General features: G+C 40.8%; 2 protein-coding genes across 2 annotated transcripts in view; one reads left to right on the plus strand and one right to left on the minus strand.

The window, feature by feature from the left end:
* Positions 1-21701, minus strand: part of HELB (DNA helicase B) — a gene marked incomplete at its 5' end in the record, with an annotated part of 49612 nt that overhangs the window by 19003 nt on the left and 8908 nt on the right. The window contains 7 exons of the mRNA XM_081082296.1: positions 403-484; positions 7625-7779; positions 11731-11872; positions 13050-13239; positions 14551-15420; positions 18425-18594; positions 19696-20097. Of these exons, the coding sequence (XP_080938422.1) occupies positions 403-484; positions 7625-7779; positions 11731-11872; positions 13050-13239; positions 14551-15420; positions 18425-18594; positions 19696-20097 (2011 nt within the window). The remainder of the gene's footprint in view (positions 1-402; positions 485-7624; positions 7780-11730; positions 11873-13049; positions 13240-14550; positions 15421-18424; positions 18595-19695; positions 20098-21701) is intronic.
* LOC308512696 (eukaryotic translation initiation factor 1) lies at positions 1043-2173 on the plus strand. The gene has a single exon (XM_081082297.1). It carries the CDS (start codon positions 1161-1163, stop codon positions 1500-1502), a length of 342 nt encoding a protein of 113 aa, XP_080938423.1. The 5' UTR covers positions 1043-1160; the 3' UTR covers positions 1503-2173.

A 21701-nucleotide genomic window follows, 5' to 3' on the forward strand; every position in this document is an offset into this window, starting at 1 on the left:
GAAAATGCCCTCTGCATGTCTAACAAAGAAATACCTAAAATCAGAGAATAAACAGGGATGAACTAGAAGAAACTCTCATTCTGCCCTGGCTGGTGTGGCTCAATTGGGTGGAGCATTCATCCCATACACAAAAAGGTTGAGGGTTTGATTCCCGGTCAGGGCACATACCTAGGTTGCTGGTTCAATCCCCAGTCAGAGTGCAGGTATGGGAGGCAACACATCAATATTTCTCTCTCACATCAAGATTTCTGTCTTTCTCCCTCTCCCTTCCTCTCTCTCTAAAGCCAATAAAAACATGTCCTCGGAGAGGATTAAAAAAAAGATAGACTCTCATTCACACAGTATCTATATTAATAAGAAGATTTAAAGGCTAAAGACATTAAAATATTGCAAATGCTTTACCTTCTAAATGCAATAAATTGTGATGTTTCTGCACTCTCTAGGTCCTTTTCTTTGAGTAAAGTTTCAACAGCAGAATATAAATCTGACAATTCAAGAGAAAACAGTTAACATGGAAAAGCACCAAATTACAACACTGAAGAAACGAATTAAGAATTGCTGCTAAGGGGTGCAGGAAAACATCTCACCAAACAGAATACAAGTTCATCACAGGAACATCAACCTCATTCCCTGCATCAGCCAGAGCAACAGAAGAGAGTGGAGACAGGGTTCCAGACACCCTGTCCTCAACAGAGAGGCCAGCCACAAGCCAGCTCCTAGTTCGTAATAAAATAACTGTGTATTCATTGATGATTTGTGAATGCTAAATTTAAAATGTGAACAAGAGGCCCGGCCGGTGTGGCTCATGGCTGAGCATCAACCCATGAACCACGAGGTCACGGTTTGATTCTCAGTCACAGCACATGCCAGTGTTGTGGGCTCGATCCCCAGTAGGGGGCACGTGGGAGGCAGCCAAGTGATGATTCTCTCTCATCATGGATGTTTCTCTCTCCCTTCCTCTCTCTGAAATTAATAAAACGTATTTTAAATAAATAAATAAAATATGAACAAGAGGGCCCCAGTGACTGAGCCGCCGCCGAGGACTCAGCAACCTCCCCTTTGAGCCCCCCTCGCTTCCCGACGCTCCGTCCCCCCTGCCCGCCTTCTCCCGCCGCAGCCTTCCGCAGGCCATTTCCACCTAGGAAAAGGAATCGTATCGTATGTCCGCTATCCAGAACCTCCACTCTTTCGACCCCTTTGCTGATGCAAGTAAGGGTGATGACCTGCTTCCCGCTGGCACTGAGGATTATATCCATATAAGAATTCAACAGAGAAACGGCAGGAAGACCCTTACTACTGTCCAAGGGATCGCTGATGATTACGATAAAAAGAAACTAGTGAAGGCCTTTAAGAAGAAATTTGCCTGCAATGGTACTGTAATTGAGCATCCAGAATATGGAGAAGTAATTCAGCTGCAGGGTGACCAGCGCAAGAACATATGCCAGTTCCTTGTCGAGATTGGACTGGCTAAGGACGACCAGCTGAAGGTTCATGGGTTTTAAGTGCTTTTGGCTCACAGAAGCTTAAGTGAGGATTTCTTTGCAATGAGTAGAATTTCCCTTCTGTCCCTTGTCACAAGTTTAAAAACCTCACAGCTTGTATAATGTAACCATTTGGGGTCTGCTTTTAACTTGGACTAGTGTAACTCCTTCATGCAATAAACTGAAAAGAGCCATGCTGTCTAGTCTTAAAGTTCCTCATTTAAACAGAGGTCAAGCAGTAGGCGCCTGGCAGTGTCCAGCCTGAAACGGAGCAATACCGTGATGTTTCAGCCAAGCCCATGCCTGGCCAAAGCTCCTCACAGAGTCCCCTGCCCTCAGAATGTCACCGCCTGAACAGCCTTCCGTGAAGCTGGGAGGAGAGGGGTAAGGCAGCAGCGGCATGTGCACCACTAGAGGGAGCCTTCCGCAACCACAGATCTACACCTGACCCGGTGATGGAGCTTCGAGCAAGCAGCCTGCCACCTTCCCTCCAGTGAGGTGTAAGGGCGTGTGGCTTGCCACCCAGGTCTTTTTGACCACACAGATCCTAGCTAATTGTTGTCCAAACACCATAATTTGAGGCCAACCTTCTTATCAGAGTTAAACTTTTGACAAGGGAACAAATTTCAAACTGAAGTGTCAGTCATGTAGCTAGCTGTAGAGCTTGCAGCTTCCTAGCAACAGCTGCCCAATGCCATGTGAAGTAAAGAAACAAATGATTTTTGGGGTGTTCTTTTTTCCCTCCTTCAGTTTTAATGTTATGTTATGTATTTAAACCCTTATTTAAATAAAACTTGTTTTCAGAAACAAAAAATATGAACAAGAGGACAAAAATATGAAACAGAATTACTAATGTAAGATTCTTTCTGTTTTAAGCTCTGGTAGTACTAGTGGTAGTGAGTTAAAATTTGAGAACAGCTCTGCGTATTACATTTAAATTTCATCTTCATAACATTCATATAAGGCACATATTATGTCCAAGGCTGATATTTAGTGAATACATACCAGCATAAAATCTATATATATAGAAGGCTAAGTGTCCATCCGTCTGACTGGTAGCTATGACACACACTGACCACCAGGAGGCAGATGCGTCCCCTGACGCAGGAGCTGCCATGACGGCACAGGCCATTTAAAAATAAACGGCACTTGCTGAAACCGGTTTGGCTTGGTTGATAGAGCGTCAGCCTGCGGACTGAAAGGTCCCAGGTTCAATTCCGGTCAAGGGCACGTACCTGGGTTGCGGGCACATCCCCAGTGGGGGATGTGCAGGAGGCAGCTGATCAATGTTTCTCTCCCATTGATGTTTCTGGCTCTCTATCTCTCTCTCTTCCTCTCTGTAAAAAATCAATAAAATATATTTAAAATAAATAAAAATAAATAAATAAATAAACGGCACCACAGACCTGGCACCGACAAACCAACACTTGGCTTCCCCCAAGTGGGACATGGGCCCCACCACCACCCTGGAGCAACACCTCACCAAATCGCAGCCAATGATGCCAAGACCCCATGGCGCAAAATGCAGCCCACAGCCCAGCCCAGCCCAGAAATAGTGGCTGTAGCTGCTGGGTAATGATGTCACGTAGCAATGCCCAGCTTCCTCTCCCTAGCGAATAGCACCCTTAGAGTTTCTTCAGCCCAGGAAACAGACTTGCTTTATAACCAGGTGCAAACATTTTACAGTTTAACCAGATGTTTGTGAAGCGTTTTCCCATGCCTCATCTCATTTGATCCTCACAGAAGTCCTGGAGTAGATAGATAGGAGGCTCAGTAGAATCCTATTTTCTTTTCATTAGCAAAACGTGAATAGCAATATTCAAATACCAGAGGCCCGGTGCACAAAATTTGTGCACAAAGGGGGTGTCCCTCAGCCTGGCCTGCACCCTCTCCAATCCGGGACCCGTCGGGGGATGTCCGACAGTCGGTTTAGGCCCTGGGGTCGGGCCTAAACCAGCAATCGGACATCCCTCTCACAATCCAGGACCACTGGCTCCTAACCACTCACCTGCCTGCCTGCCTAATGCCCCCAACAGCCCTCCCCTGCCAGCCTGGTTGCTAACTGCTCTCCCCTGCCAGCCTGGTTGCCCCTAATTGCCCTCCCCTGCTGGCCTGGTCACCCCCAACTGCCCTCCCCTGCCGGCCTGATCTCACCCCTAACTGCTCTCCCCTGCCAACCTGATCACCCCTAACTGCCTGTGCCTCAGCCCCCACCACCATGGCTTTGTCCGGAAGGAAGTCAGATGTCCAGAAGATGGCCAGTCAACCTGGTCTAATTAGCATATTACCCTTTTATTAGTATAGATGGATTATATAAGATAGGATTGCTTAAATGGGGTGGAAAAGCCTTTTTCAGCAGGAGGAGATGCTCTTGCAGACAAAAATGCATAACCCCTATATCTGGACTGATAGCCAGCCATATGCACTATACTGCCAAACCGGTTATTAAAAAATTGAACCGCTTTCTTATACCTTACACCAAACAGCTGTTGCCCTTAAAACCCCTCCTCGCCAAACCGGTTTGCTCAGTGGATGGAGCGTCGGCCTGCAGGCTGAAAGGTCCCAGGTTTGATTCCGGTCAAGGGCAGGTACCTTGGTTGCGGGCACATCCCCAGTAGGGAGTGTGCAGGAGGCAGCTGATCGATGTTTCTCTCTCATCGATGCTTTTAATTCTCTATCCCTCTCCCTTCCTCTCTGTAAAAAAATCAATAAAATATAGTTTTTTTAAAAAACCCTCCTCAGCCCCCACCTTAGGTTCTGCCTTTACAGTTCACCCAGATTAGGTTCTGATTGGTACATTTTTATGCCAGTCAGCATCAAAAGCTCTGCCTCCTCCACAGCCATTGGCTCCTCGGAGTTCACCCAGACTTGGCTCTGATTGGTTGGTTTCTATGCCAGTCAGCATCAAAAGCTCTACCTCCTAGGCAGCCATTGGCTCCTCTGGGAAATCCAGAATGGCCTTGCCTTCATGTCAGTGCCAGCCCTTCAGTCACACCCCAGTTTGCTACTGGGTGTATCTCTGGCCACTCTGAGAAGCGGCACCTCAGATCTGTGCTGGTGGCAATTTTGAATTCTCATCCCTGACCTAACCTTCTTATAGTGCGAGCTCTGTGAAGGCAAGCATTTGTCTTGTTCATTCTTAGTTCACTCATAGACTTCACCTGTGTCTATGCTAGCACCACATGGTGACCGGTCGACCGGTCATTTCAGTCATCACGGTCACTGCCTTTATACACACACACACACACACACACACATTTCTTCTAATTCATTTCCTTTCAATGTGCACAGATCCATGCACCGGGACACCAGTATTAAGATAAAACTCCATAATGCCCCATTCCCACTACAATCAGGTCTTTCCTCCCCCAGCACTCCACACCTCCCCATGATTCAGCAACTAAAAGATTAACCCTGGCACGGCAGGGGCACCCATTCCCAGAGTGACTACCAGGGGTCCTCAAACTTTTTAAACAGGGGGCCAGTTCACTGTCCCTCAGACCACTGGAGGACCGGACTATAGTTTAAAAATAAACTATGAACAAATTTCTATGCACACTGCATACATCTTATTTTGAAGTAAAAAAACAAAACGGGAACAAATACAATATTTGTATTTGCATGTGGCCCGCGGGCCGTAGTTTGAGGACACCTGGATTATACCCTACCAGCTAGTAATTAGTTTGACTACCACCACACTGATTACATCCTTGTTATGAATGTGAAACTGAGGCTTTTGGAAGCAAAGGTACTTTTCCAAATGGAAACTGGAGTCGGATCATTGACAGTGAAACATCCACTTACAACTTGTCCTTCCTCAGAGCACTAAGAAGCAGGCTTCCTCTAAGCTCTCTTAGCAATATTACAAAACACAAACATCTCTCATGAGAGAGAGAAGACGTAACAATTTGAGTAAGAATGCTTCAGCTGTGTGCCTTTCCCTCAGCAGGTGAACCACAGGAGAATGAAGAAATCAGGTCTTGGGAGGCCCTGCTCCAGGAAGACTAAATTAGCTGTGAGCAGACACTTCATTTTTCAGATGGAGGGAGGATGAGCACTAAAAAGTAGCCAATACTCAGCTCACCCCGGCCAACCCTGGTCTTCCAGAACAGGAGTTGCCAAGGTCTCACAGAGCTCAATTCTCTTCTACACATACAGGATCATGCCTCTTTGCTCCTCACTTATTGCACTCTCTCTACATCTCACAGATCAATATGCACATCGTATTTCATTGGTTCTACGATATGTGTTTGGCTCACATTTTAGCACCTCTAAAATTCTAACCCAGCTATGAAGCCTGTCTTAGGTCTTTGTACTCTGCAATAATGGAAATAATTTACTCAACAACCTAATTAATTATTAATGAAAAAGCTCTGTATGCCTAAGGAGTATTTTTTCAATTCTCTTAAAGACTAATTTTCCAGCTAAAGTTTGTAATAAAGATAGAAAAACAACATTAGTTAAGTTTTGCTACCATTCTGAAACAGACAATTTTTCAAAGTACATTTTCATTAATATGAAGAAGGGGTGCCAAAAATAAACTAACCATATTTTAGGTAGATCTAAATGGAGTGGCAAAGAAGCCAAGTTACTTAACCATCTATGTCTCATTTTCTTCATCTGTACTAGTACCTGTACTAATAACTAAGCTGTTGTGACAATAAATACTATCTATTCATTATTCATAATATATTTAATTTAAAAATATCACAAAACAGTGTGCAGCTTATAATCCAATTTATGTAAAACTAAAATAAGTAATATATGTTGTTTTTGGATATGATGTTTAAAAGGGTAAACACCAAGCCCTTACCATATACGTGACCTTTATGGGGTTGTCTTGAGGGAAAAGGCAAAAGGAAGATTACTGGGAAATATTAATTTTTACTTCAAGTACTTTGGTATCATTTGACTTTTTTAAGTTATAAATTATTTCTATAGTTTAAAAAAAAAACCCAAAAGGCATTAATAGAAGATTATGTATTAAAAAGAAAACAGAATATTCTAACACATGGTGACACACACAAAGGAAGAAAGCCTTAAAGGTAAAGTTCTGTCACTTAATGTCACATACAAAGTGAAAGTAGCTAAGTAGGGAAAATATCCTTCAAGAACTGTGCCAACTATAATAAATCCTCAATAATAATCATTTAAATCTTCACTGATTCAACTTTGAAGAAGCCATTATACTACTACAAAAAGTTTTCTAAATAAGTTTATAATAGAAATAAAGATCAAAAGGTTTAATCTATTTAAATAGGTTCATTTGGAATAACTTAATATCTATTATTCACCAAAAAAAAAAAAAAAAAACACTAAAATTTTATGTAGTGCCTCAAAACTGATGAATGGCCTCAACCCTCAAACTGCTGCACAGGCCCTGTCTCTAGGATTCCCATTTTACAAACCATTAAGTGATGTGACATGGACCATACACATAAATAAGGGTGAAGATTTCCTATCCCATGCTCTTCCTCAACCCTGTCATAGTGTCCTCCGAATGCCCATAAATAGAAGTGATACTTGTCCATTTAATAAGAAATAGGACAGAAATATTAGGACTCAACTTGGCAACAGCCGACAGCCATTACTTTTGTTTCACAAATAAATCAAAATAACAAATGCATTTACTTTTCCAACTGCTACGAAAGAAAAACTTCATTAAGACATGCCTTCTTGTGGGGTGGTGAGGGCCTGGGGCAGGGGGCGGGGGGAGGGGGGGCGCGTGAAGGTGGGATAGAGGGGGTCAACGGGGCAATACTTTCAATAATAAAGATTAAAAAAAAAAAAAGACATGCCTTCTCCTGAATAACTTGTATTACTGGAGCTTTGATTTCTTTTATTTTAAACTAGTCATCTACATCCATTTATCCTCTCATCAAATATTTATTGAGCTCTTAGTATGTATGTGACAATAGCTAAAAGTCTAAAAATCTAAAATTCTAGGGTAATCTGCCTTTGCAGATTACAAAATTCTAGGGTAATCTGCTTTTGATGATTAATAAATTCCTTCCTTTTCAGTGCCTGATATTTTTTTGCCAGCAATACTTATCTTTACCATCAAATAACATTCTAACTAGTCCTTTAGAAACTATATTACAATACTGAAACATGTAACCTTACATAACCCAGTTTATACTTACGAGAGTGGTGATTACTTTTCGATGACTGAGAACTGGCATCCTCTTCTGGGAGTCTCACAAAAATAAACGTTTTATCTTGTACTGAGACAGGGATTGTTGGATCATCGGAGATACTCAGCTCCGCATCAAATTTTGGAAATTGGCGTTTTGAGATTCTTAAAAACAGGTAAAATGGTACACCAAGAACCTTAATATCCAAAAATGTACCTTTATATATAACCAGAGATAATGTCATTACAATAATTAATATTTGCTCATAGATAAATAGGGCAAACAGACTACTCATATACGCAGTATAAATAGTAAATGAATTTTAAAATAGAATTGGCAAGATCATAATGTTACATTGAGCAATCAGACCCCCATTCCTAGCAAATTAAAAGCACTAGAAAAAAATTGTCAGGGAGTTTACTAAGCGCCATTCTGAGAACTTGATCTACGTTTCTCCAAAAGAACCACTCAAGGTAGGTACAGCCTCATTTCACATGTGAGCAACATGAGACTTAGTCAACTGCAGTGGGTTGCCCGGGCCACAGAGCTAGGAAGCAAGGGAGCTAGTCAGCCTCCTTGGGCCTATTTGGCTCCATATCCTTGTCTATTTGAATTACCTTGGACTCTTATCCTTACATTTACTCTTTCTTTTCCCTTTTCTTCTGTGTATATCATATATGAGTGGCCTCATTTTCCCAGTTGAACCAAGTATCCACATCTTCTCTTTCCTTCTATTCCATCCCCATCCCTCTTTAGTTCTTGTATTTCCCAAGACTAGCAAATTCTATCAGAAAACAGAGAAAGGGGAAGGTGCCTTGACATCATAGTCTCCCCTTGGTTACTTGGAAGATGACTGACTCCCTCATGACTGAACACCAGCCTGGCTATCAAAGGCAATGGTACCCAACTGTGTCATCGTCAACCCTGCCCAAGAGAGTTGGGAGGAGGAAAGCAGAGGGAAGAAGGCTGCCCTGCTGGAAATATCCCAGATTTAATTTCTGGGGGATCGAAAATCACCACGAATTTCCTATTTTGCTTCTGACCCAGGACATGTAATATATTTCTATCTCAATATATTTCTATCCGGTATCACTGGGATTATAGATATTTGATGATGATTACAAAGAAATGATGAAAGGAGCACAGCTCAGCCCAAATGGTATTAAAGGGGTTAATTAAAGGCATTCCTAAATTTCAGATAAAACTGAGTTGAAATCTAATGTGCTTCAGATTCCCCTAAGATTTTTAGACTTTAAAATGACCAATCATCAACCAACATCCCCAAAATGAGCAGAAATGTTATAGGAAAAGAATATTACACATCCTCCCTAACTGGTTTGGCTCAGTGGATAGGGCATCGGCCTGCAGACTGAAGGGTCCCAGGTTCAATCTGGTTAACATGCCCAGGTTGAGGGCTTGATCCCCAGTAGGAGGCGTGTAGGAGACAGCTGGTCAATGATTCTCTCTCATCATTTATGTTTCTATCTCTCTATCCCTCTCCATTCCTCTCCGAAATCAATAAAAATATATTCACAAAAAAGAATATAACACATCCAATTGCATATTTTTCATAATCCTATATAATAAAAGGCTAATATGCAAATTGACTGAATGGCGGAACAACTGGTCACTATTATGCGCACTGACCACCAGAGGGCAGACTCTCAATGCTGGAGCTGTCCCCTGGTGGTCAGTGCACTCTTGCGCTCAGCCAGAAGCTGCTACACATGTATGGCAAGTGCAGCGGTGGTGGCGGGAGCCTCTCCCACCTCCGCAGCAGCAGCGCTAAGGATGTCTGACTGACAGCTTAGGCCTACTCCCCGCTCCCCAGAGGGAGCAGGCCTAAGCTGTCAGTCGGACATCCCCCAAGGGCTCCCGGACTGCGAGAGGGTGCAGGCCAGGCTGAGAGACGCCCCCACGCCCCGCGTGCACAAATTTCGTGCACCAGGCCTCTAGTGTTTTAATATAAACCTACATCATCTACCCTTTTCCTATCAATTCTCCCACTACTCCCACTATCCAACCCAAGGTAGACAGGGGTATGGAGAAAGTAGGTTTTAATATTCTAGTTTCTGCTCATCTCCAACTAAGGAAATGTTCAAGCAATAAAACGACATCAAATGTTCAAGCAATAAAAGAACATCAAAACATGCCGAAACCGGTTTGGCTCAGTGGATAGAGCGTCGGCCTGCGGACTGAAAGATCCCAGGTTCGATTCCGGTCAAGGGCATGTACCTGGGTTGCGGGCACATCCCCAGTGGGAGATGTGCAGGAGGCAGCTGATCGATGTTTCTCTCTCATCGATGTTTCTAACTCTCTATCTCTCTCCCTTCCTCTCTGTAAAAAATCAATAAAATATATTTTAAAAAAAAGAACATCAAAACAAAGATAAATTTTGACCCATGAATAAAACCATCTCTTAGCGATCTGAGTTCCCATATCATCTACTACAGAAGATCACTCTAAAGACTTGTGCAAAGACTATGAAAAAATAAGGTTTCTTTTCTACTTTAAGGAGAGGAATATGCCATGGATGCCACCAAGATTCATCAAGGAATAAAATGCCATATTCATTTATTTTGCTTTGAGGTCTCTTGCAAAAATTATGGGAAATCTTTTCCCAAAGTCTTCCTTGAACTCTAATGAACTCGTTTCTAAGTCTCTGTCCCCCTTGGGCTCATTCTAGTCACTAAGACTGATGTAACCTTTTGTTTTTAATCCCCACCCAAGGAATGAAGATATTTTTTTCCATTGATTTTTAGAGAGAGTGGAAAGGACAGGACAGGGGAGAGGGAGAGGAGAGGAGAGAGAGAGAAATATTGACATGCTTGAGACACATTAATTGGTTGCCTCCTGCTTGCACCCCTACTGGGGCTGGGGATTGAACCTGCAACTGAGATATATGCGCCTAACCAGAATTGAACCCAAGACCCTATAGTCCACAGGCCAACACTCTAACCACTGAGAAATAATGTCCAGGGCAAGACTGATGTAACTTTAATCCACATACACACTTTGAAATCACATTCACTCTTAAATTTTATTACTGGGCCAGTAATGAAAAATACTACCTTTGTTTTTCTAATTATGGGGGGAAAGGTATCCTATCTAATAAAGAGGGAATAAGCTAATTGAGTGTCACACCCTCACAAGATGGCACGCCCACAGCCAATAAAGAGGGAATATGCTAATTGACTGCCACGCCCTCAAAGATGGCGGCACCACAGCCACAAGATGGTGGTGCCCAGTCCCCTCAGCCTTGCTGGGACAGCAGGTGCGTGGCACGGCTGGGCCCACCCCAAGGCGGGTCTGGCCGCTCAGCGCACCTGCCTCCAGAGTCTCCCAATCCTCTCAGACCCCCAGCCACCAGGGCCGGTCCGAGGCACAAGTAAGCCTCGGATGTTGGCTGCCCAGCCGACGCCTGAGGCGCAGGCAAGCCTTGGATGGCGGCTTCCCAGCCACCCAGGGCTGGCCGGAGACACAGGCAAGCCTCAGATGGCAGCTGCCCAGCCGCCCAGTGCCACCCAAGGCTCAGGTAACCAGGGCCGGCCAAGGCTTGCACTGCCAGCAGTGGCAGCAGCAGAGGTGTGATGGGGTTGTCTCCTTCCCCTGATCGCCGGGTCACCTCCCGCCCGAGGGCTCAGGACTGTGAGAGGGGGCAGGCTCAGCTGAGGAATCCCCCGCTCTAGTGCATGAATTTTCATGCACCAGGCCTCTAGTATGTATATATCTGAAAGACAGGATAGGTTTGCTAAAAGGGCATAATAAATGTACTGTCATTAATTCAAAAGCTAATATGGCCCTAACTGGTTCGGCTCAATGGATAGAGCATGGGCCCACGAACTGAAGGATCCTGGGTCTGATTCCGGTCAAGGGCAGGTACCTCAGTTGTAGACTTGATCCCTGGGTGGGAGGCAACCAACCAATCAATGTGTCTCTCTCACATTGATGTTTCTCTCTCTCTCTCTCTCCCCCTCCCTTCCACTCTCTCTAAAAATCAATGGAAAAAGTATCCTTGGGTGAGGATTAACAAACCAAAAAATAAAAGCTAATATGTATTTTTTAACCTTTTATTTCTAACACAAGAAAGAGAAAATGGAAAATGTTAGTTATACCTTGTAGCATTGTCCACAATTAGCTCAGATTCTGTTCTATGGTTTGTCTTTAGTTCAATAGCACAATTCCTTGACTTAAGAGTATCAAAAAGATCTTGCAGTAAGTTGCCAGGTTCAATGCTGGGTAACTGTCTAATATCACCTAAATGGGGGTGGGAATAGATATAGGTTTTAGGTAACTGTGGTTCTGAAATTTAGGAATTATTTTTATTTTGCCCTACTGATATATACCATATAGACTTACTCTGAGGGGGGAAAAAAAAAAAAAAAGCCCTTCCCCAAAAATCTTTGTTTAAAATGACTTGAGAACAAGTCTTTGAAAATATTTCACACACAAAAATACCATCCAGATTAAACAATTAAGATAAAAATAGCAATAACTCAACAAGGTAAAATCTGAGTGAAACTTCTTTCCTACCTATAACCACAGGCCAACTGTATAAAGACATATATTTTGGCCAACATGTGAAGAAAAACACAGGCCTGAGATAGCTGGTACTTATTCAATCTTGCTCAATGTCTTAGTAAACATGAAAGAATCTATGGCCTCAAATGAATAAAATAAACAGATAAAATACAAAATAAACAAAACAAATGCATTTGCTAACAGATAAATTCTAGTAATGTAATGATAATATTTTGCTCTATTAAAAATATTTTTACTTTAAACAAACCCAATCAACCATAGAGATAAGAAAAACTACTTTCTAGGTGAAAGATGGGAGAATGCTTAAGCCTTTAATAGAATCAACTGTTTATAAAATATCCTCAAATATCTAAAAAAATTACTTATACAGAATTTGATTCTCACACTACAATTCTATTTCTTTTCCCATTAAATCATACCGTCTACCGAACAATATTCCCAATAGAACCTAACTGAATCTCACCAGAATTGAAAAGGACTTAAGAGGTTGGTGAGGTCTAATTTGCGCTATTAGCTTAAAATCATAAAATTATTTTTAAGAGGTCTATACTTCAGACATTTTATTATTTCCAAATAAATCGACATCCTTATTTACTTTGGATCTGTAACATTTTTACCATTTTTATAGCTATCATTTAGGTGATCAGCAGTGACCCCTCACAACTCTATTTCATTAATATCCTAGCCTGCCAATTCCCTGGCCAAAACGAAGAGCCTCCCAAACTGCTAAAAAGAGTGGTCAAGTTGAACTCAGTGCAGCTTTAGTATGGGCTTTGACGAATGCCTTCCCAACTGTAGGATATGGATATTAAAGCAGTGAATTGTATAAACCGCCACTTAACCACAATGCTGTGAACTGAACAATTAGAATTCCAACAATGTTTTAACTTACCAAGGATAATAAGCTTAGAAAGATTGGAGTGCTCAAGCAATAAATTTAAAACAGATTTGAAGATTACTACAGATACCAAACTCCCTTCATCCACAACCAGAACTCTCACTGAAGAAAATCTCCATGGACTATTATTCTCGCTGTTCTCCTTGTCCATTGTTTTCTTCCAAAAATAGAAGCTGTAATTGACCTACAAGTAAAGTATGGCACTTTTAAGTTCAGGTTATAAAATTTACCCCCCCAAAATTTTTTTAAAACATGTTATTTGAAAACAAAACTCTTAAATTGGAGGGGGTGGGTAATGTGTGTAGTTAGAGTAACATAGGAAAAAGGCTAAAGAAATAGAGAACACAAAAGTTATAGAGGTGAATAGATAGATCAAATAAATCTAAAAACAAAAAAAAAGATCTAATAATTTAAAAAAGTGCTTCCTAACGACTACTTAGTGTGTTGAACAGGCTTTGTATATGTCACTATCACGCTGCAAAAATTTCAACCCTCTCCTTACTACTTTTGACCAGGGAGAGCTCTCTATAGCCTTTCCATCCCCAAATAAGCCTTCTCCCGGCCTGAGCTACCCAATCACTTAGGTCCTCCTCTTCTCCCAACCATAACACTCCATCCGGAAATAAAGTGCTGTCATCCCAGCCTAATACATCTTCACATTAGAAAAAACAAACAAACAAACAAACAAAAAACCAACAACTAAAAATGATTTATTACAGAGGTAATAATACTCACTATCTTAAAAATATAGATGAGTAAATATTTGTAACATTGCAGCCAGATCATCTTAAATAGGTTGGTCTCTATCATTCCAGAAACACTTCTATATTGTAAGTACACATATATTGTATACACAGGTTTCTTAAATGGTAACACATAATTTTTAAAATTTTATTTTCAACTACAGTTTACATTCGATATTATTCTATATTAGTTTCAGGTGTATAGTCTAGTGCAGTGATGGCGAACCTATGACATGCATGTCAGAAGTGACACGTGAACTCATTTTTTTGGTTGATTTTTCTTTATTAAATGGCATTTAAATATATAAAATAAATATCAAAAATATAAATCTTTGTTTTACTATGGTTGAAAATATCAAAAAATTCCCATATGTGACACGGTACCAGAGTTAAGATAGGGTTTTTCAAAATGCTGACACGCCGAGCTCAAAAGGTTCGCCATCAATGGCCTAGTAGTTAGACAGTCGTGTACTTTACAAAGTGTTGCCCCGATAGTTTAAGTACCTGCCTGGCACCATAATATTACAAGATTACTGACTATGTTCCCCAGGCTGTACTTTATATCCTTGTCATTATTTTGTAACTACTAATTTATTTAAGCTTTCTACTGTAGCTAGATTCAATGTGTATATTCAGCAAAAGCATTCATATTTCCCACACGTCATCATGAAGAAATGAAAACTAAATTAATTACATAAGGTCTGTCTTTAAGGCAAATGTTTCCTATTGAGAAGAAATAGAAAAGGTTTTACCTGACACAGTGTATAAGCATGGAAACCAGTCTTCTGTCTCAGTAGGCCAGCGGCTTTCCCTGTAGGTGCCGTAAGTAAAACTTCTATACCCTTGTCTGCCTTTGGCAGACTTTGCTCGGTAAAGGTAAGCCACTCTTCTGGTACGTCCTGGTCTTGTTCAAAGTCTTCACAAGCTTTCTCTACTTCCCTTTTTTCCAACAGCTCTCTATGCCTAAAAAGATGGCTAACAATTGTGGTCTTTCCACAACCGCCTTTCCCACTGATGACTGTCACAGCATTGGAGCAGACCATCTCCAAGGCAGCCACCTGGTCCTGGTCCAGTTGATCGTCAGGTATTTCTGCATTACCTTCATCTTCACCATGATCACAAATATGGTCCCCACTGTCCTGTGTGTTGGCCTCAGAAGTTTCTAATGTTTCATCGGGTTTACTTTCGTTCAATGGATCACCCCTTCTTGAATTCTCAGGTTTTTTGGTACGAATAGACGCAAGCACCTTTTTCACATCGACATGAAAACACCACGAAGGCCTCTTCATCAGGTCACCTATAGAAGAGGCAATGCCTTTCTCAGCCTGGTAAAGGTTATCAAGAAAGACACAGCCCTTCTTATAGGTCACCACACGGATATCGTTCAAAAACTTCAGACACTCCCAAACATCATGAAAAGACATCTGGTTTGACAACTGAGAAGTTAAGTCAGGTTCTTCCACATATGTGTGCCCATGCTCTCTACACAGCTGCTTCAGCTTAGAATATACTATCAACCCATTCTTCTGCACATCAGTCATCAGGGGGAGGAGAGACGGGCACTGACAAAATGCTGTCCAACTTGCCTCACATTGCAAAAGCTTCAGCTCTCTGTAGGTGACCTTTAAGAAAATAAAGTTCAAGCTGCTTTATAAAAATTGTACATGGTCATGAGTATTATTAAAATTTCAGTAAAACAATGTTATTTGTTAATAATTTTTTAACTCCCAGAGACATGTATTTCAACTAAATTTGGAGGAAACAACTCTGTACCTAATATATCACTAATTTTTTATTGACTGTCCTATGATTAGAGCTCCACATAATTTTTAAATTAAAATTATATTTCTCAAAGCAATACACATAATTTTAATAGTCAAATAACACCATGAGATTTATCACTAAAAAGAGGAATCTCCTGACTTACCCTTCCCATGCCTTCCAACACTACCTTCAACACTTTCAGTTTTTTTCTCCTGGAATTTAGCTCCACATTTCTAAATTCTGTTTATACTACTCCTTAATTTTATTTTAAATTTTAGATATTTTAAATTAAATTTATTGGGATAATATTGGTTAATTATATAAGTTTCAGGTCTATAATTCTATAATACATCATCTATATATTGTATAGTGTGTCTATCACTTAAAGTCAAATCTTCCATCACCATATATTTGACCCTCTTTATCCTTTCCTCCTCCCTCTCCCCCATATTAACTCGCTATTATGGAAAGTCTTTCTCTACAGAAGATCTCTCTCTTTTATACTATCACCTCCACATATGCTTCTCCCCGTCTCATTTTTGAAAATAGTTACCATATACATTTTGTTAATCAATTTGGGTTAAATCAGTGTAAATAGGATTCAGATAAGCAACTTGATATCCCATGATTACAATCCTTAGCTTTATAATAAACTTGGTGTGTTCTGTAAAGTTAATGACTACCTCATTTCCTTGGTTTCTTTTTTTTTTTTTAATATATTTTTATTGATTTCGAGAGGAAGGGAGAGGGAGAGAAAGATAGAAACATCAATGATGAGAGAATCACTGACTGAATGCTTCCTGCATGCCCTACACTGGGGATTGAGCCCATATCCTGGGCATGTGCCCTGACCGGGAATCAGACTGTGACCTCCTGGATCCTAGGTTGACACTCAACCACTGAGCCATACCAGCCAGGTTACTTGGCTTCTTTAGTTTCCTTTGTGCTTATGAACAATTCTGCCCAAAGGCTACAAAAGAGGTAAGGAACTTCCTTCATCAGGATCCACTTAGCGGGTCTTCTACCAGCTCCATCTTTTTTTTTTCATGGAGCCTCATACACATGTTTATGGACTGAATTGTACCTCCAATTCATATGTTGAAATCCTAAGGACTAGTACCTCAGAATGTGACCAGATTTGGGGAAAGGGTCCTTAAAGAGGTAATTAAGTTAAAATGAGGCCACTGGGGAGGGTCCTAATCCAATGTGATTTATGAAATTAGGATACAGACAACTCTATAGAGAGGACCGTGTGAAAACATAGCAAGAAGGCTGAAAGTCAAGAAGAGAGACCTCTGAAGAAATCAACCTTGTTGACACCTTGATTTTGAACTTGTAGCCTCCAGAACTGTGAGAAAATAAATTTCTGTTGTATAAGCCACCCAGTCTATAGTGTTTGTTAGAGCAGTCCTAGCAAATTAATACAATACCTCAGTACAAGTCTTTATTCTGGATGGTCAACAGTGAAACTTCAAGCCTCCTTTTCCCACTTGAGTCCCAGAATGTTCACTGCTCTGATTGCTTCTCTACTGAATAAATACATATGATAATCTAACATTTCAGGATCTTATTTTTCAAAGCATACAGAAACCAGTCATTTTACGTAGAAAACAAATTCATTCTTCTTGTATTTCTCAAACAGAATGGGGAGGGTGTCTGTACACATTCGTGGGGACCCAAAAATTACATTAGAATTTTTAAATTGTATTTCCATTTGGAAAACCACCTTTAACCAAGGACGGCCAAAATTTCAGTGCCACATTTGGTTTCCAATGCCACTGGAGCCTCTTGATGTCTAATAATAACAAAAGTGTAGTTGTTCATAAATAATATTGTTGTAATAACTTTTAAAAATCTGAATTAATCATGCTATCCGATATGAGCAGTGAAAGTTCTTAAAAGTTCTAATATGAAAGTACAGGATTGAGTTGCACTGCAGAATGCATTTGCCAAACTCAAAGAACTTGTGTCTTCAATGAAATCTATACTCAAGTTGCAAATGGCAATTAAGTTAGCAAAAAATGTTTGCCATATTAAATTAAATTATATAACTAAGTCATTAATAATGTGAATGGAATTTATTTTGTTGTTTTGTTTTCCCTTATATATTTATTGCATAAGAGCTAGAAGCACAAAAACTTTCTATTTAGTCCCTGGCCATATGGCTCAGATGGTTGGAGCATTGTCGCAAACACCAAAAAGTTGTGGATTCAATTCCCAGGCAGGGCACATACCTAGGTTGTGAATTTGATTTCCGGTCATGGAAGGTATGGGACACAACCAATATTTCTCTCTCACATTGATGTCTCTCTCTCTCTCTCTCTCTCTCTCTCTCTCTCTCTCTCTCCAATAAAAAACAAACAAAAAAACACACACACATATTCTCAGATGAGGATTTTTTTAAAAAGTTTATATTTAGATCTCCTCCCCATCTCCTCTCAGTAAAAAAAAAAAAAGAAGTAAGTTTATATTTAATTTGTAACAATCAAAGAAACATACATTAGCCTGGCTGGTGTGTCTCAATGATTGAGCATCAGTCCATGAACTAGGAGGTCACGGTTCGATTCCCTGTCAGGGCACATGCCTGGGTTGCAGGCTTGATCCCCAGTGAGGGGCGGGGAGTGTATGAGCAAGAGGTAGTTGATCAATCAATGATTCTTTCTCATCATTGATGTTTCCATCTCTCCCTCTTTCATCCTCTCTCTGAAATCAATGAAAACATTTTTTTAAAGAAGAGAGAAAAATACATCAACATTGAGATCGATACAATTTTTTTCCTTTGAAAGAGATACAAAAATTGTCACATTTGAGAAATCTTGCCTTATACAAGATTACTAAATTCTAAGCAAATGTTTTACTTACTTTACTAAATCCAAGCTTCCATGGATGTGTACCTAAAATCTCTTCCATGTTTCCCAACACCTCGTTAGGACACGAGCTTATGAGCTGCTTAAAGTGTCGAGGCAGAAGAACTGGAAGAAATTCCATTATTTTTGGAAACTTCAACGCTGTCATTACACTTCTAAATGGAACTGCAGGATACCAAAAAGAACAAATCAAAACATACAAATGAGCTCACAGAACAACCAATTTGATGGATTTTCTTATTTAGTACCCCAGCTCAAGAAATACAAATCAAAGATAGATGAATAAATTTACTTTAACCAGCAAGAAAACTCATATTATAACAATCTATTTGTACTGAGATGGTTTTCACTGTATTAAACACCAAAATTTATATCCTTTAAATGCTTAGATAACTTCCTAGTCTTTTGTTTCATTTTGCTTGCAAATAATTAGAATAAAATTCTTGACTCAATGACATAAAGATAAAATCAAAGCTAAATATAAAAATAATACACATATTAACCTTAATCAATTTCATTGTAACTGTGATCCTTTTGTCATTGAAGTCATATGATGGTGTTCTGCTAAAGATCATCTCACCCAATATCTTCATATAAAAATATATTTTATATATATATATATATATATATATATTTTTTTTTTTTTTTTTTCCCAGAGAGAAAGGGAGAGGGAGAGAGAGAAACATCAATGATAAGAGAGAATCATTGATTGGCTGCCTCCTGCACACCCCCTATAGGGGATCGAGCCCACAACCCAAGTATGTGCCCTTGAACGGAATCGAACCTGGGCCCCTTCGGTCCACAGGCCGACACCCTATCCACTGAGCCAAACCAGCTAGGACTCAGTCTCTTCATATTAAAGATGAGGAACCTAGAATGTCAATGACATACTTCAAAAGCAATATAAACACATTTTCATCAAACCAATTTAAAAAAGAATACTATGGCCCTGGCTGGGTGGCTTAGTTGGCTGGAGCATCATCTCGTAAACCAAAAAGTTTTGGGTTTGAATCGGTCAGGGTACATATCTAGGTTTCAGGTTCGATCTCTCTCTCCTCTCTCCTCTCTCCTCTCTCTCTCTCTCTCTCTCCCTCCCTCCCTCCCTCCCCCACCCCCGTGCAACTTCTCTAAACATAACCTCAGGTGAAGATTAATTAAAAAAAAAACTAAGGTACTATGCCAAGATACCATTGTGGCAATATTTAAAAGACCTAAGTCAGTAAGTATCTCAATTACACTAAACTCGATAATAAAAGTCACACCTACTTGTTTTTTCCACAGAACGCCACATCTTGCTATCTGGTTGGGACTCTTGCTGTGTAGATTGTTTTTTACCATTCTTCATATTTTCCTTCTCAAAAGTTCTCAACGTTTCCCAAAGATTTTCAAAGTTGAGATTTTCATAGCCTAATGTTGCATTTACCCAAGCTAAAAATTTAGTTATAGTGTCACTGGGGGCATTACAGTCCGTAAGAAAGAGGGAACAGATATTTTCTTGATCTGGTGGTGACATATCGGACTGTAAAAAGTACGATGGAAATCCATGAACCTGATAGTTCCTTGATCCTGCAGGCTTTACTTGTACCTTCACTCGCCACCAAGGACCCGTTAATGGAAAATGTCCAGACACTTCATACTTCTTCCGAGTGTTTTCATCAGAAATTACAACTTAAAAAAAAAAGTTTATTTAGTGTATTTTAAAACCTCTTTCCCAATGTTTTTGTTTTTTAACCAAATCCATCATTCTCTGTAATTCTCCCCCGCGCACCCCCTCTGCCCTCGCCGCACACACACAGCACCCGTACAGACATCTATTAGGGTGTCTATATTCCACTTACCTGTTTCCCTGTCTCGGTCACTACACTCACTGTAAGCCCTCGTGCATAGGACAATGTTTCATTAGACTTTGAGCTCCAAGAGGTAAGCATGGTGCATGGCAAAGCCTGCTGTTCTTCTAAAAGTAGTCCTCTCTCTGCTACTTTGACTTCAGCCAAAACTAACCTTCATGCAGTTTCTAAAAAAAATGTCCAGGTCCCTCCCACCACCAGGTCTTTGAATAAGCTGTTCCATCTGCCTCAAGCGTTCTCTTCTTTACTGTTTATCCCATTTATCTCTGCTTAACTATCTTCCTCCGGAAAGCCTTCACTGAGTCTCATGAATATAACCTCTCTAGCACAACTTACTATTTCTCCTAAGCACTGAGTAACATGATAGTTACTTCTGTGATTATTTAAAGAATGTCTGTTTAATTCACTAGATAATAAGCTCCATTAGGACAGCAACCTCATCGTCATATCTCTCCAGGGTATCCCTGCAACAACCTTGCTTGGGACACGGTAGCTAGTCACTAATACTTTTAGGATAAATTACTAAACCCTCCACAAACACTTGAAAATTGTCTAAACCTGTGTTGTCCACTCACATGTAACTATTAAAATTAAAATTAAATAGGATATTAAAAATGGCAGCCAAGTAAGTGAATATTGCTCCCAGGACCAAACTGGAATTACAACTATAATACAGAAAAACTTCCTGAATAATCAATGGAAAACTTGCAGGAGAGAATACTGATACCTGAGGACCAAAAGTGGAGACCGCATAGAGACTGGTAGGAGGGGTGGAGGTGTGAAAGGGCTGGCTGGGTGTCCACAGACAGCAACTGAAGTCTCAGAGAGAGATCTCAGCTGAGGGGGGTTGCCACTGAGAACTGTGGGATCTAATCTCCAAGCTGGGCCCTCCAGCAGAGAACATTAGAACTGAGAAGGGTACCCACAAAACATCTGGCTGTGAAAAGCAGCAGGGTTGCTTATCTTCCAGGAAAGGAGAGGTGGAAATTCACACACCCTCTTAAAGGACCAACGCACCCTTTAAAGTGTAGAGCCACTCACGTTATGTTCCAGCAGAGGGAGGGCAGAGTGGATTGGAGCTGTGTGAGCAGGAGCCAGGAACAGGGCTCTGGGGTTAGAGCTCAGAAGGCAGACACCCCAGTTTCCTGTGCTGAGCCATTCCCTCACACAGCAGAGGTCATCTTTGTCACACAGACATTTGCTATACTGGCAACTTTGCCGGGGGGGGGGAGGGGGGGGGGCGGGGGGGGGACAGCTGACCCACCCTATTGGAAAACAACTTGCCCCAAGGTGTGTGTAGGGCGCGGCTATAGGGTTAAGCCTGGGACTGACCTGCTGGCAAAGCCACAAATAAATCCCAGCTTAGAGAGAACAGTCCTCTTAGCATAATTAGGCTTGACCTTATGAGCTCCCTAGATCTTATCT

This window comes from Myotis nattereri (assembly GCF_964212035.1).
Source record: "Myotis nattereri genome assembly, chromosome: 2".
Classification (NCBI taxonomy): Eukaryota; Metazoa; Chordata; class Mammalia; order Chiroptera; family Vespertilionidae; genus Myotis; species Myotis nattereri.

Bases quoted from the DNA above. Each gene is read 5' to 3' on its own strand.
- LOC308512696 (XM_081082297.1), top strand. From the start codon at position 1,161: ATGTCCGCTATCCAGAACCTCCACTCTTTCGACCCCTTTGCTGATGCA.